The sequence below is a fragment of the Leptosomus discolor genome, unplaced genomic scaffold (assembly GCF_034619465.1).
Source record: "Leptosomus discolor isolate bLepDis1 unplaced genomic scaffold, bLepDis1.hap2 HAP2_SCAFFOLD_35, whole genome shotgun sequence".
Taxonomy (NCBI): Eukaryota; Metazoa; Chordata; class Aves; order Leptosomiformes; family Leptosomidae; genus Leptosomus; species Leptosomus discolor.
This window is the reverse complement of record NW_028237764.1, coordinates 2,744,409-2,758,487: the sequence shown is the minus strand read 5'-3', so window position 1 is coordinate 2,758,487 and position 14,079 is coordinate 2,744,409. Positions and strand designations below refer to the sequence as shown.

Below are 14,079 nucleotides of genomic sequence, written 5' to 3'. Positions count from 1 at the left end.
CGCCGCTCCCCTGGCGTTTCCCTACAGCGGGAAAACCTCAGGAAAGCTCCTGAACATTCATATCTGCTGCTGGCGGGGCCCGTCCCGATGTAGCTGATCTCAGTGACTGATGTTTAATACATTTAAGTTACTTCTTGAGAAAATGTCATGTCATTTTCTGTGTAACCAGAGTGTCATTGTTGGTGTCTGCCTTCCTGTTTGCAGGGACTGGATTTGTTGCTGACAGTATCTATTTCCTGAAATCCTCGAGTGTGAGGGTTTTTTGATTTTTTTTTTTTTTTTAAGACTACTATAATCTTTCTATCACATTGAGGTGGCTACTTGTTTACAGATTCTTCATGTATTACTTGAGAAGAAATGGATCTCAGGAATCAGAAAACATAGAGGAAAACTCTGCCTTGTTCAGTGTCAGCTTGCTTCTGAAATCCCAATTTCATGAAGGATTTGTCAGCTTTCTTTTGTAATGCTTTTTATAATATTGAAACTCTGTGCGTGTTCCGACTGGTAGTAGAGCCCGTTTTTAGCCTTAGTTCTTGCATCCAGAAGGTGTCAAATTGAGGAGTAATAGAGGAGGTTACAGGCAGGGCCTTAATCATTCCTCACTGTGCAATCTTTCATCCCAGTCGGGTGTCTGCTTCTTGTGGAGTGTCTGCGTTTGTGGGGTGTGTAACAGTGGTCAGCTCGTAACCTTTGGAGTGAATCACTGAGAGGTGACGCACAGCAATGAAGTAAAACATCCCTTGAGCTGCCTGAAGAACTTCTCTGGGGGAAAACTCACCCACATGTTTGCTCTGAAGAAGCTGCGGTTGGCTGGGGCAGACGTGGTAACGGGCTCCGTAAGGAAGTGTCAGTGTCAAAAGTGCAAGTGGAGCATTCCCCACCTCTGGTTTTTTGAGTGAGGTGCGTGTGAGTAAACTACACTCACAGCTCAGACATGAAGGCTTTTATTGCCCAGAACAGGCTGCCGGAGGGCTAAAGTACTGCATGGGTCGCTTAGAGCCGCCAGACTCTCTGGAGTGCTCTGAGGTTCCTTTGTGGTGGGAAAATGAAGAATATTTGGTCAGTGCTACCCCTGCTGTTCTTGCTTCACATTAAAACAGGACACTAAGCTAAAAGGGTCGTGCTGGGTGACGTCATAGGTGGCTGCACAGGTGACAGGTCAAGAGCAGCCCCTGCCTTGTGCAGCTCCTCCTGCTGTCCCTGATGGCACAGGAGCTGCTAGGGCAGGAGTGTGCAGCAGGCTTGTGCCGCTGCTGGGGATGTCAGTGGAGGCTTTGTGTCAGTCCCAGCAGGAGCAGGCAGCTGGCTTGTTCTGGTGCTTGTGATGTCCCCTGTGCCTGAGCAGGAGATAGGGCAGAAGCAAGGTCCTGGCAGGTGGAGGTGCCTGTGATGTCCAGGGGGTTGAGGAAATGGGAGGCCAGGAGGCAGCCCCTGGGTTTGCAGCTGCTGCTGAGGTCCCAGGTGCCTGGGGAGTTGGGAGAGCAAGAGCTTGGAGCTGGGTTGTGCAGGGGCTTGGGATGGCCATGGTGGCTGAGGAGGTGTGAGGCCAGGGGCCAGCTGGGTCTTTGCCAAAGCCATGGTGATCTTCCTCTGTACCTGCATTACCACTACTCTGCCTGTCACACGCTGTATTTGATTTCTCTGCCTTTTCATGTGATTTCACCTGTCCTGATAAAACGACCATTTCTAAAGTCATCTTTTCAGATGCCAACTGCCCAGGCAAAGGCCTTGTCCATCATTCTCCAGGTTTCTTCTTCCTTTACACTTTGTTCATTCAGACACCTCTCACCAATGCAGCTGCTTTGAGCTTCAGCGACTGAAAGAATTTCAGTAGTCTAGTTTTCTCTCACCAGCTCTTTCATTAGGTTTATACCTACCTTTGTGTATCTATTGCTCTAAGACATTTCTCACAGGATTATCTCTTGTCGAAAGGCGACCTCGTTAGAGACACCTTGTACTTAGCACAGGGTTGAGGAGTGTGTTTTATTGTTGATGAGACTTGGTCATGCTTTACTTTTTTTTGCTTGTGCATGGGAGAAGACCTTGTGTGTCTGTGTGCAGGCAGCTCTCTAAGGAAAGCAGGTGGGGGATGGCGCAACGGAGATGTAACGTTTGTCTGCAGACTTGAGTGGAGAAGTCTCAGGTAAGAGAGGATGTAAATCCCCTTTGGCCAAAGACAGCAATGGGGAGGTAGAGGAGGTGAGGAGCAAAGCTGTCCGTACGGTGTCAGACCTCAAGGGACTGCTGTTCCTAGCTGTCCAGAGCTGCTGAGGAGACACTCTGCATCAATATCAATTGCAGAATCTTACTATCACCTCTTCTCTACACTGAAAATTGAATAAAAATACACTTTTAAATTAATTTTAATTAGGTGCACTTTTCAATTTTCCTCTGTAACTACATTCTGAAAGAGCTACAATTAGCTGTAGAAATCTCGAAGACTTGAAAAAACGAAAGGAAGAGAAATAGCTCGTTAAGGCTTTCTGTCTTTTAATGAGCCCCATGGGGTATTTGGCCTTAAGAAAAGGAATCTCAGCTCCTGAGAGGAAACTGAACAAACTGCTCAAGTTGTCAAAGTCAGAAGCAAACCCCAAAGTCCCTTGAAGGACTGATTGGCCCCACTGAGGGCCACTGCTGACAAAGCCTCCCCAGGGACTCCTTAGAGCAGAGAACTGGAGGCTGTGCTTGCAGGTAGGCAAAGGCCCTGTGCAGGGGGCTGGAGTGCTGAGAAAACCCTGGCTTTGTTTCACCCAGCAGAAAGTCCAAACCCTGACCCTCAGGCCCTGGGCAGGCAGATCCTGCCCCTCATGGGGGGCTCAGGGCTCTTCCCGGGGCCAGTGGGGTGTGAGGGGGAGCAGTGCCAAAGGCAGGGAAACTGGACAAGCCCTCCCGGCTTCCCCAAGCAACGGGGAAGGAGAAACGGAACGTTCTGCCTGGGAGGCCTTGGTGGCAGAGGCCACTGCCATAGCCAAGGAGCCCAAGGCCTTGCTCCTGTTGGGCCTTTGAGCCTTGCCAGAGCCCTCGGCCATCTCTGCTGCAGGCTGTCCTGCACTCTGCCACGCCTGCACCTCTTCCCTTGCCGGCTGCACACACCCATCTTGCTTTCACACACAGCTCTGCCCTCAGCATTTCTAGACCTTTACTGATGTCTCTTCACCCTCACTGCCTCTTCCTTGAAACACAAAGCCATGGGCTGATCCAGACTCCCTCTGGGGGACCTCTTGCACCACAAGGCTACCCTTTGAGGGAGAATTCTTTTGCCTCACATGCAGTCTGAACCTTCCAAGTGGCACTTTGATGAGGTTTCCTTATCTTCCCACTACCAAGTAAAGCTTCATCATCTCTGGAACCACTCTTCAAGCAGTTATTATAGAGCCCTGGGCGTGAACTTCATCAGCCTAAAGAAGCCCAGGTCCCTCAGCCCTCCACACAGACCCCAAACCCCAACCTGGCAGATCCCATCTGGAGCCTCTCCAGTTCCTTCCCATTCCTTCAGAACAGAGCAGCCCACATGCAGAAACACTAGTCCAGATGTGGCCACACCAGTGCTCAGACAAGGGCCATCATAATTCCTGTCTGGGTGTCCACACTCCCCCGAATACAGCCCTGTGTGCAGCAGGCCTTATTCCTGGTCAGCGTGTGCCTCTGGCTAATACGGCATCCCTCATCATGCCCAGGCTCCTCTCCTCAAGGTCACAGAATCACAGAATTACAGAATGGTGGGGGCTGTAAGAGACCTCTGGAGATCATCTAGTCCAACCTCCCTGCTAAAGCAGGTTCACCTAGAGCAGGTGACACTTGACTGTGTCCAGGTGGGTTTTGAATATCTCCAGAGAAGGAGACTCCACCACCTCCTTGGGCAGCCTGTTCCAGTGCTCTGTCATCCTCAATGTAAGCGAGTTTTTCCACATGTTGAGGCGGAACTTCCTGTGCTGCAGTTCTTGCCCTTTGCCTCTTGTCCCGTCGCTCGACACCACCGAGAAGAGCCTGGCCCCATCCTCTTGAACACCTGCCCTTTAGTTATTAATAAGTGTTGATAAGGTCCCCTCTAGGTCTTATCTTCTCCAGGCTAAATAGTTCCAGGGGTCTCAGCCTTTCCTCAAAAGAGAGATGCTCCAGTCCCCACATCATTGTAGCCCTCCACTGGACTCTCTCCAGTAATTCCATGTCCCTCTTGAACGGGGGGGCCCAGAACTGGACAGACCTCCAGATGTGGCCTTAGCAGGGCAGAGTAGAGGAGGAGGAGAACCTCCCTCCACCTGCTGGCCACACTCTTCTTCACGCACCCCAGGACACCACTGGCCTTCTTGGCCACAAGGGCCCATGGCTGGCTCATAGTTAACTTGCTGTCCACCATAATTCCCAGGTCCTTCTCTACAAAGATTGTCTCCAAGACGTCGATCTCCAGCCTGAGCTGGTGCATGGGGTTATTCCTCCCCAAGTGCAAGACCCTCCACTTGCCCTTGTTGAACCTCAGGTTCCTCTCTGCCCAGCTCTCCAGCCTGTCCAGGTCTCGCTGAATGGCAGCACAGCCTTCTGGCATGTCAGCCACTCCTCCCGGTTTAGTATCGACAGCAAGTTTTCGTTGTCTATTTTAGCAAGTACTGCAGCAGATATCACCTAAATGAGCTTTGCAAACATCTGGGCAAGTGCCACAATCATAGAATCATGGAATCGTGTGGTTTTTAACACCTCCAGGGATGGTGAGTCCACCACTTCCCTGGGCAGCCTGTTCCAATGTTTGACCACTCATTCAGTAAAGAAGTTTCCTAATGTCCAAACTAAACTTGCCCTGAAGCAACTTGAAGACATTTCCTCCTGTCCTATCACTTCTTACTAGAGGGAAGAGACTGACCCCCGCCTCACTACAAACCTCCTCTCAGGTAGTTGTAGAGAGCAATAAGGTCTCCCCTCAGCCTCCTCTTCTCCAAACTGAACAACCCCACTTCCCTCAGCCGCTCCTCACAAGACCTGTTGTTCAGACCCTTCACCACCTTCGTTACCCTTCTCTGGACACGCTCCAGCACCTCAGAGTATTTCTTGCATGAGGGGGCCAGAACTGCACACAGCATTTGAAGTGCGGCCTCACCAGTGCAGAGCACAGGGTTACGATCACCTCCCTGCTCCTGCTGGCCACACCATTGCTGATACAGGCCAGGATGCTGTTGGCCTTCTTGGCCACCTGGGCACACTGCTGGCTCATGTTCCACCTACTGTTGAGCAGCACCCCCAGGGCCTTTTCTGCCAGGCAGCTTTCCAGCCACTCAGCCCCAAGCCTGTAGCGCTGCATGGGGTTGTTGTGACCCAGGTGCAGGACCCAGGCACTTGGCCTTATTGAACCTCATGGCATTTGCCTCAGCCCATGGATCCAGCCTGTCCAGGTCCCACTGCAGAGCCCCCCTACTGTCGAGCAGATCAACACTCCCACCCGATTTAGTGTCATCTGCAAACTCACTGAGGGAGCACTCAGTCCCCTCATCCAGATCATCGATAAAGATGTTAAACAAGACAGGTTCTAACACTGAGCCCTGGGGGGTCACTGCTTGTGACAAACCACCATCTGGATTGATCTCCATTCACCACAAACCCTGTGCTCTGCCGTCCAGCCAGTTACCCTGACCCAACCTGAGCCAGTTGTAATGACCAGTAACTCCACACAACACACCTTTCCTCTCCTGAGTAACCACCATACCAAAAGGAACCCAAGCTATGGACGGCATGAACTCAGTGGACACTTCATTGACAATTTCATGGACATTTGAGAGGGGTGGCCCATAGTTAAAGCAGTGATAGTTGTCTGTAAACAGCGTGATTGGAAGGGGGTGGTTGTATACGAAGGTCTTTTGAATAGTGTGGGACTTGACTATGACAGAAATGGAATGGAATCGGGGTGGAGATTGGACTGAGTCTGGCTGGGCTGGACTTACTTTTTTTCATGGAAGCTCCCATGGTGCTGTGTTTCAGATCTGTGACCAGAACAATGCTGAGAACACACGAATGTTCTGGCTGTTGCTGAAGAGTGTTTGCACAGTGTCAAGTCCTGCTCTGTTTCTGACTGTGCACATGCAGTGAATAGACTGAATCGGTGAGGGTGCAAGAGGTTGGGGGGAGACACAACCAGGCCAATGACCCCATACGACCATCTTACCCCTCAAGTATTCTTGCTTTTACTTTTCTTTTCTCTTCCCCTGTCCAACTGAGGCTCGGGAGGGATGTAAGCAAGCTGCAGGGTGGTGCCCAAATTCTTGCTGGGGTTAACCCACAACACTTACAAACAAAGAAGAGCTGGTCAGGAATGGAAAAATCAGAGGTGAGAAGTTAGAGTTGAGGATACTGAGAAAAAGGGAAGAAGGAAAAACCCAGCACTTCTGGAGGGCCTGCTGATTAACCTCCTTAGAAGAACCACTGGGTTACAGCCATGCTAAGAAGACGGATGCAGAGAGCTCTTTGATATCAAGGATCTCCTCTTCATGATCCAGAATGGTCCACCTTGACATTCTGGAAGTCACATCAAGGTGGCAGGAGGCTGGCATGGCTGAGAAAGGAGCTGCTGGATAAAAACCAAGCATGAAGGGGAAGCCCAGAAAAGGTGGTGGCTGGCTGCCTTCCAGCCTCCTTGGTTCTGTGATTCTGGGAGGATAGGGACACTCCAGAGCTCTCGGTAGCACTGCCCTCTTGCCAGGAGCTCTCTTTGTCCCAGGCAGGCAAAGGCAAGGTCAAGGTGGCTCTGATGCTGAGGAAAGCTGGGGGTGTTCCATGAAGGCTACAGGTCCTGACCTCCAGCCTCTGGGAAGGGACAACATGTCCCTCAGGCGTTGCTCAGGCCTCTCCTGGGGACAGTCTGATCTCATGGTGCAATGGCAAGCTCAGGTGTGGGACACTGTAGGACATCCTGTGGTGGAGACGATCAAGGGCTCTGGCAAGACACAAAGCCCCCAAGAGAGCCGAGGTCTTTCTCCCCTTGGCTACGGCTGTTGTCTCAACCCCCAAGGCCTACTGGAAGACCCCTTCACCTTACGGCACCAGCACCTCAGTGCCTCCTCAGCCCACCTAGGACAAACCCAGAAGCACAGGACCTTGGCCCTGCCCTTGGCACTGCACATCCCCACATCACCCTGCCCCAGGAAGAACCCTGAGGAATGGCTGAGGGACAGGGTTTGCCTTGCAGGGGCTGGGGAGTCAGGGCTTGGTCTTTTGTCTTGATAAAGCACACCAAGGTTTACTCAGCATCTGAGCCACCTTCGCCTTACCTTTGCCTACCTGTCCTCGCTGCCTCCAGTTTTCTTTTTCAACCAGCCCCCAGGGAGGCTTTGTCAGTAACGTCCCTCAGTGGAAGCCATTAGTGCTCCGAGAAACTTTGGAGTTTGCATCTGACTTTGACTCCTCGAGAGGTTTCCTCAACTTCCTCTCAGTCTCTGAGTTTCACAGACTTGGCACCAAAACCACCAGAGAGATGATTAAAAAGTTGTTGGGCTGTTGCTGTGCTGCTGATCTGGGCTGGGCTCCTGGGACAGAGAGAGCTCCTAGCAAGCAGGCAGAGCTGCAGGGAGACAGCTCTGCCCAGCAGCAGCTGCTCTGCCAAGCGCAGCATGGCTGAGGGGGCTGCCTGTGGGCACCAAGGAGAAAGGAGCGGGGCAGAGAGAGGTTGAAGGCAGGGGAGAGGGGGAGGATGGGTGAGAGCTCACTGGAGGAGAACTCTTCCCAGCCTCTGACACAGTAAGTCTCTGGGTGCAGGGTGATCTGTCGGTGGTTCCTTGCAGGATCTCCTGAATGTGTCCAACCTCTGGGATCTGTCTGTGATGGAGAAGAGGAAGCCGGGCTGCAGAGCAGGGCTTCCCTAGTGCAGTGTGAGAGGGACAGGGCATGACGGCTGCCTTCTGGTGGGGATGGCTGTGGGGTGTGAAGGTGGGTGTGCAGCCAGGGGTGCCCAGGGCTGTCCTTCCAAGCTGTGTCTCTTCACCTCGTGTGGCTGTTACCTGGGGCATGGACTCTGTCACCAGCTGGCATCAGCACTCATCCTGCCAGGGAGTTCCTCACGGATCTGTGGGGAAGCTGTGGGTGGAAGGAGAAATCCCCAGCAAAGGTGCATCTCTCCTGACACATAAACCTCTTCCTTCTGCAGATAAAAGGGTCTGAGACCAGCTGGCCTGGGATGTCACCAACATGGAGGTGCTGTGCTCTGCTGTGTAAGGAGAAGGCTTTCCCGAGTGCCAGCTGCCTTCCTCTCCTGTTCCCCATTTGCAGAAGGATCAGGGTATTGCTTTGTGGTTTTTTCTCCAATTCCTGCTGCTCCTGTTCTTGCTTTTGAAAGCTCTGGGCTGTGGGCATTGGACGTCAGGGGATTGTCTCAGATGCATTCTGAGACACTCAACGTTGGGGGCTTTGGATAATGTAGAGTGCAGTAACCGGAAACAAGGTGAGTCTCTCTTCAGAAGATGCTGGGCATTGTCTTTTGGGCACCTGAGCATCTCCCTGGGCTGAAGAGCTTGAAGTGCCCTTCCCCCATGCTGGGAGCACTTCAGCAGGGGGGATGGGAACCTAGTGACAGCCCCATTCTCCCCCACAGGCACGCTGCTGTTATCATGTCTGGAGAGAGCCTGAAGATGGAAAATGATGGTGAGAAATATTCTCTCTCAGCCTACAATGATTCCTTCCCAGACTTTATTGTTCAGGAGAGCAGAGTTGGAAGGGCTGGGTCCCTCCCTGGGCTCTTCCCTCTCAGACACAGCAGGTCTGGGTGCTGACTCCATCACACTGCAATAAATAGGGACAATTGTCACACGGTCACCGAGGCAAATACCTTTCACTCAAGTGAAGCACCCAATGCCAGGAACAGCTATTGAATGCACGGGCTGTTTGACACCACTGCAATAGCACAGGTCTGACTTGTCTGGAGCCCATGGGTAGAGTCCCTGCTCGTCAATGTTGACCTCACAAAAAGGGACTGTCTGAAGTTCCCTCAAAAATGAAGCCATTGTGGGAGATATCTATGGGAAAAGGGATAAGACTGGTTCAGCGCAATCTGCCCTCACTTATCAATGACTTTTTCTCTTTCAGCAGTCCCTCATTCCTGCAATTAAATAATGTCCAATGCCAGCTCCATCAACCAATTCCTCCTGGTGGCATTTGCAGACAGACGGGAGTTGCAGCTCTTGACCTTCGGGCTCTTCCTGGGCATCTACCTGGCTGCCCTCCTGGGCAATGGCCTCATCATCACCACTATAGCCTGTGACCCCCACCTCCACACCCCCATGTACTTCTTCCTCCTCAACCTCTCCCTCCTCGATCTGGGCTCCCTCTCCACCACTCTCCCCAAAGCCATGGCCAATTCCCTCTGGAACACCAGGGCCATCTCCTACTCAGGATGTGTTGCCCAGGTATTTGTTTTTGCCTTTTTGTGTACAGCAGAATTTTATCTTCTCACCGTCATGGCCTACGACCGCTACGTTGCCATCTGCAAACCCCTTCACTACGGGACCCTCCTGGGCAGCAGAGCTTGTGTCCACATGGCAGCAGCTGCCTGGGGCACTGCTTTTCCCTATGCTGTGCTGCACACGGCCAATACATTTTCACTGCCCCTCTGCCAGGGCAATACTGTGGACCAGTTCTTCTGTGAAATCCCCCAGATCCTCAAGCTCTCCTGCTCAGACACCTACCTCAGGGAGGCTGGGCTTCTTGTGGTCAGTGTCTGTTTAGGCTTCAGTTGTTTTGTGTTCATTGTGGTGTCCTATGTGCAGATCTTCAGGGCCGTGCTGAGGTTCCCCTCGGAGCAGGGACGCCACAAAGCCTTTTCCACCTGCCTCCCTCACCTGGCCGTGGTCTCCCTGTTTGTCAGCACTGCCATGTTTGCTGACCTGAAGCCCCCCTCCATCTTCTCCCCATCCCTGAACCTGCTGATGGCAGTTCTGTACTCGGTGGTGCCTCCAGCAGTGAACCCCCTCATCTACAGCATGAGGAACCAGGAGCTCAAGGACGCCCTGAGGAAACTGATGACTGGTTGCTTTGCAAAAGCAGCAATGAACTGCCCATCTTCCCCTGTATATCACTAGTAATGGAACTCTTTACCAGCCCAGTCTGTCTTTCGTGGGTTGTTTGCTTTGGTTTCTTGGCGTTTTAGATTTTCTAGGTGGTATTAAAACTGTCATTAATCTAATGTCCAAGAAAATGTTATCATTTTTTGTCATATTTCTGTGTCAGTCTCTGCCTGCCTTGTGTGCAGCAGAGACTTTGTGTAAATAAGGAGCTGTGCTCTCTGTGTGTTTAATGCAAATAAAGGACCCTGCACTGACTTGTTTGTCTGAGTTCCTTTCTCCCAGATCTTCTCTGGAGCTGCAGGGGCAGCGTCTGTTTGCTGAGGTGTAGGGGACAGGAGCCACCCTGAGCTGGATCTTCCTATCAGCCTCACCAGCGTGGCCATGGCCACCACAGCCCACTTGCTCTGCAGAGCAGCACCACCAGTTCAGGGTCTGTGGGGAGCCTGGGGAGGGGGTGCAGGAATGACCGTCCAGGTCAGCAGAGATGAGCTCTGTAGGGAAAAGTCTCTTTGGGGAGATGGGATGTCCTGGGAGAAGAGCAGGGCACCGTTTGTGTGTGCAGGGGGGACATGGAAAGAGAAACCCTTTGGTGTGGGTGTCAGCTCGGGTCAGGCTGCCCTTTCCCTGGGGCAAAAACACTTTCCTGAGGATCCCCTAGCCCAGTTGTCTCCTGTTGTCCTGGGGAGCAAGTTTGGCACATGGGACTGCAAAGTGCCTGGGGTGGGGATCTCCTCAGCATGCCAGCTGGATGAATGTTCTCAGTGGCCTGTTTCTTGCTCTGGGACATAAAGGACAGGCAGAGAGGGGTCTGGTCTGTTCCTGTGCTCCCTGGACATCCCAAGGGGAGCTGCCCCAGGCCCATCCTCACAGAGCAGCCAATAACAACCGCCATTTCCATCACTGGCCTCTCACCCCAGCTTGCAGAGGTTGCTTGTCCCTCCAAAGATGGACACCAAAGGATTAGGTCAGGAGTCCATGTTTGCATTATACAGAACAGACGTAAGAATCTCCATCGTGTGCATGTGGGGAGGTGATCCCAAGCAAGCACAAGGGCCATCAGCTCTTCTTAGGGGTGCCATGAAGGCCTGTGAGACAGACAGTGCCTTGAGGTCACTTCCCGTTGAGAGTAACAACCCCTGGGAAACACCTGAATGCAGCCCTGGGATGGGATCCTTGAACCAAGATCAGAAGTAGCGCCCTGGCTTGTGAAGGTGCTTTTGAGGCAACTGCTGTCTGAGTATGGGATAGTGGATGAAAGGCCATGTGGCTTGTAGAGGTGCTTGTGTTGTCCTATTTCCATGGAGATGTGAGTGGGCGGGAGGAGGCAGCTGGGTTGTGCAGGTGCTTTGTGATGTCACTTGTGGCTGAGGAGCTCTTAAGATCCCTTCAGTTCTCAACAAGCTGCTTGTGATGTCACATGATCCCAAACAGGGTACAGGGCCAGAGGTGTCCCCTGGCATGTGCATCTCCTTGTGATGAACCTGGTGGCACTGTAGCTAGTAGGGCAGGAGCAAGCTCATGGCTTGTGCAGGTGCCTGTGATGTCGACGGTGGCTGAGCCCCATCTCCTGCCTGGTTCTGGCCTGGCCGATGCCAGCAGCTCCTGTCACATGGCTGCTCCTGCCCAGAGCTGTGGCTGGAGCATAGACAGACCCGCATTTTGGGAAAGCCTTGCTGATCCAGAGCAAAGCCATGGCAGCTCCCCTACCCTCTCCTCCTGTCCTGTCCCCTCCCCTCCTTACACTCCTGCCTCCCCTGTCTAAGCAGGCTCAGGTCCTCGGCGCAGACCTGTGTGCTACATCAACTCGCATTTGAACACCCCAGCTGCTCCTCGTAAGCCTGTTCCCCAGACCCTTCAGCACCTTCGTTGCCCCTCTCTGGACACGCTCCAGCACCTCAATGTCTTTCTTGAAGTGAGGGGCCCAAAACTCCACACAGCATTCGATATGCGGCCTCACCAGTGCCGAGCGCAGGGGCATGAACACCTCCCTGCTCCTGCTGGCCACACCGTTGCTGATACAGGCCAGGATGCTGTTGGCCTTCTTGGCCACCTGGGCACACTGCTGGCGCATGTTCAGCCGGCCGTTGACCAGCACCCACAGGTCTTTTTTGCTGCGCAGCTTTCCTGCCACTCATCCCCAAGACGTGGCGGGGGGTTGTTGTGACACCTGGGGGTCACTGTTTGTGACCAGTCAACATCTGGATGGAACTCCATTTACAGAATCAGAGAATCACAGAATGTTAGGGGTTTGAAGGGACCTCGAAATATCATCTGGTCCAACCCCCCTGCCAGAGCAGGACCACTTAGAAAATGTCACACAGGAAGGTGTCCAGGCGGGTTTTCAATGTCTCCAGAGAAGGAGCCTCCACAACCACTCTGGGCAGCCTATTCCAGAGCGCTGTCACCCTCACATTGACGAAGTTTATCCTTATGTTTTTCAGATTATTCTGTAGGGGGTTTATACCTTATGCTACAAGGGTATGATACGAATCACCAAGCTACCTGCTAAGGCGTGCTGCTAATTATCGAAACCATAAACGCAGTTCAGCGTATTTCTGTTGGTCTTGCAGCATCACCACCCAGCACCATTCTTGTGGTTTATCTCTTAATCCAGATGTTCCATCACTCATGTCTGCAAAGTCATCAGGAGTCATCAACTCCTGTTTCTGTTTGATGAAGATACTGCTGTTGATCTTGGGAGAAGAGAGGTTTCCTTGTCTTTGTTGGACACTTGTTCTTCTTAGTAAGGGTGGGTGATAAGTCTTGGGTCTGGAGATAATGACACAGCAATTATATGCTAATACTGTTCTTGGCTCCCCAAAGGCCTGTGTGGCCTCCCTAATCTATAGCATAGTTTGAAGATTCTCTCGGCCCTATCCACCCTACGGATCCTTTCCGGGTGGAATGGGGGTACGTCATGTCAGGGTTGTCAATACACAGATGGCAACGTGGCCCTGAGGGTCCAACCCGGCATGTGGGATTTTACTCATGAAGATTTAAGGATGCTGAGAGGAGATATGGTGCTTGGGAGAGAGGTTTGTTTGTGGTTAGCCTGGCTCTCATAGAAGTAGGGAAAATCGCACGACAACAACCACTCCTATTAAGAGACGCTTCTAAAGTTATAAAAGCTGTTACTACCGGGACCTCCCCCTGTGACAGGGTGGCCCAGAGAGCTTTCGGTTCAAAAGAGGTATGCCCAGATCAAACACTATTGTAACATTTTCTCAGTGATCGAAAGAGCTTTAAAAAACCTAACTATGCAAGAACTGGAGAGCCGGGACAGCAGCCAAGATAAACCTGCCTCAGTCATTCGGGTGGCCCCTCCTTTCTCCCATGATCAGTCAGTAAGTGCTTGTTCACTGACGCTTCTGCCAAGAGAGAAGGAAAAGCGTGGAGATATCGGGCAGTGGCACTCCATACCTCCTCCGAGCAACGGATTGTAACAGAGGGAAAGGGCAGTGCCCAAGTAGGTGAATTAATGGCAGTATGGAGCGTTTTCCGGCATGAAGCACAAACTCCTTCTCCTGTCCATGTTTATACCAATCCCTATGCTGTGTTTAAGGGATGTACAGAATGGCTTCCTTTCTGGGAGCAGAATGAATGGGAGGTTAACAGAGTTCCAGTGTGGCAAAAGGAAAGATGGCAAGACCTCTTAAGCACTGCAAGCCGAGGGAATTTTGCTGTGGGATGGGGAGCTTCTCATCAGGGAGATGGGGGTTCAGCGGGGGAGTGGAAGAACAGAGGTGATGAGGTAGCAAGGCTAGCCCCTGTGCAAACAGACCAAATGACAGAGGATTGGGAACGCTTGTTAGAATGGTTGCATGTAAAGCACAAACACACAGGGGCTAAAGATTTTTATTGTGAAGCCCTTGCCCGAGGCTGGCCTGTCACCAGAGCAATGTGTAACACCTGCATATCAGCCTGGGAACAACGTTGTACATGGCTAGAAAGGCACCCTTTAGAGGATGACCCTCTGCATTTGTGGGAGGGTAGAGGCTTGTGGGATGCCTGGCAGGTGGGTTATATCGGCCCCTTTAGGAAATCA

General features: G+C 52.2%; 1 protein-coding gene across 1 annotated transcript; it reads left to right on the top strand.

Moving 5' to 3' along the window:
• The first annotated feature begins 9,083 nt into the window (after nucleotides 1–9,083).
• Nucleotides 9,084–10,049, top strand: LOC147413032 (olfactory receptor 14C36-like). Its single transcript, XM_086480903.1, has one exon. The coding sequence runs from the start codon at nucleotides 9,084–9,086 to the stop codon at nucleotides 10,047–10,049; it is 966 nt and encodes a 321-aa protein (XP_086337029.1).
• Nucleotides 10,050–14,079: the final 4,030 nt, after the last annotated feature.

Bases quoted from the DNA above. Each gene is read 5' to 3' on its own strand.
- LOC147413032 (XM_086480903.1), top strand. From the start codon at position 9,084: ATGTCCAATGCCAGCTCCATCAACCAATTCCTCCTGGTGGCATTTGCA.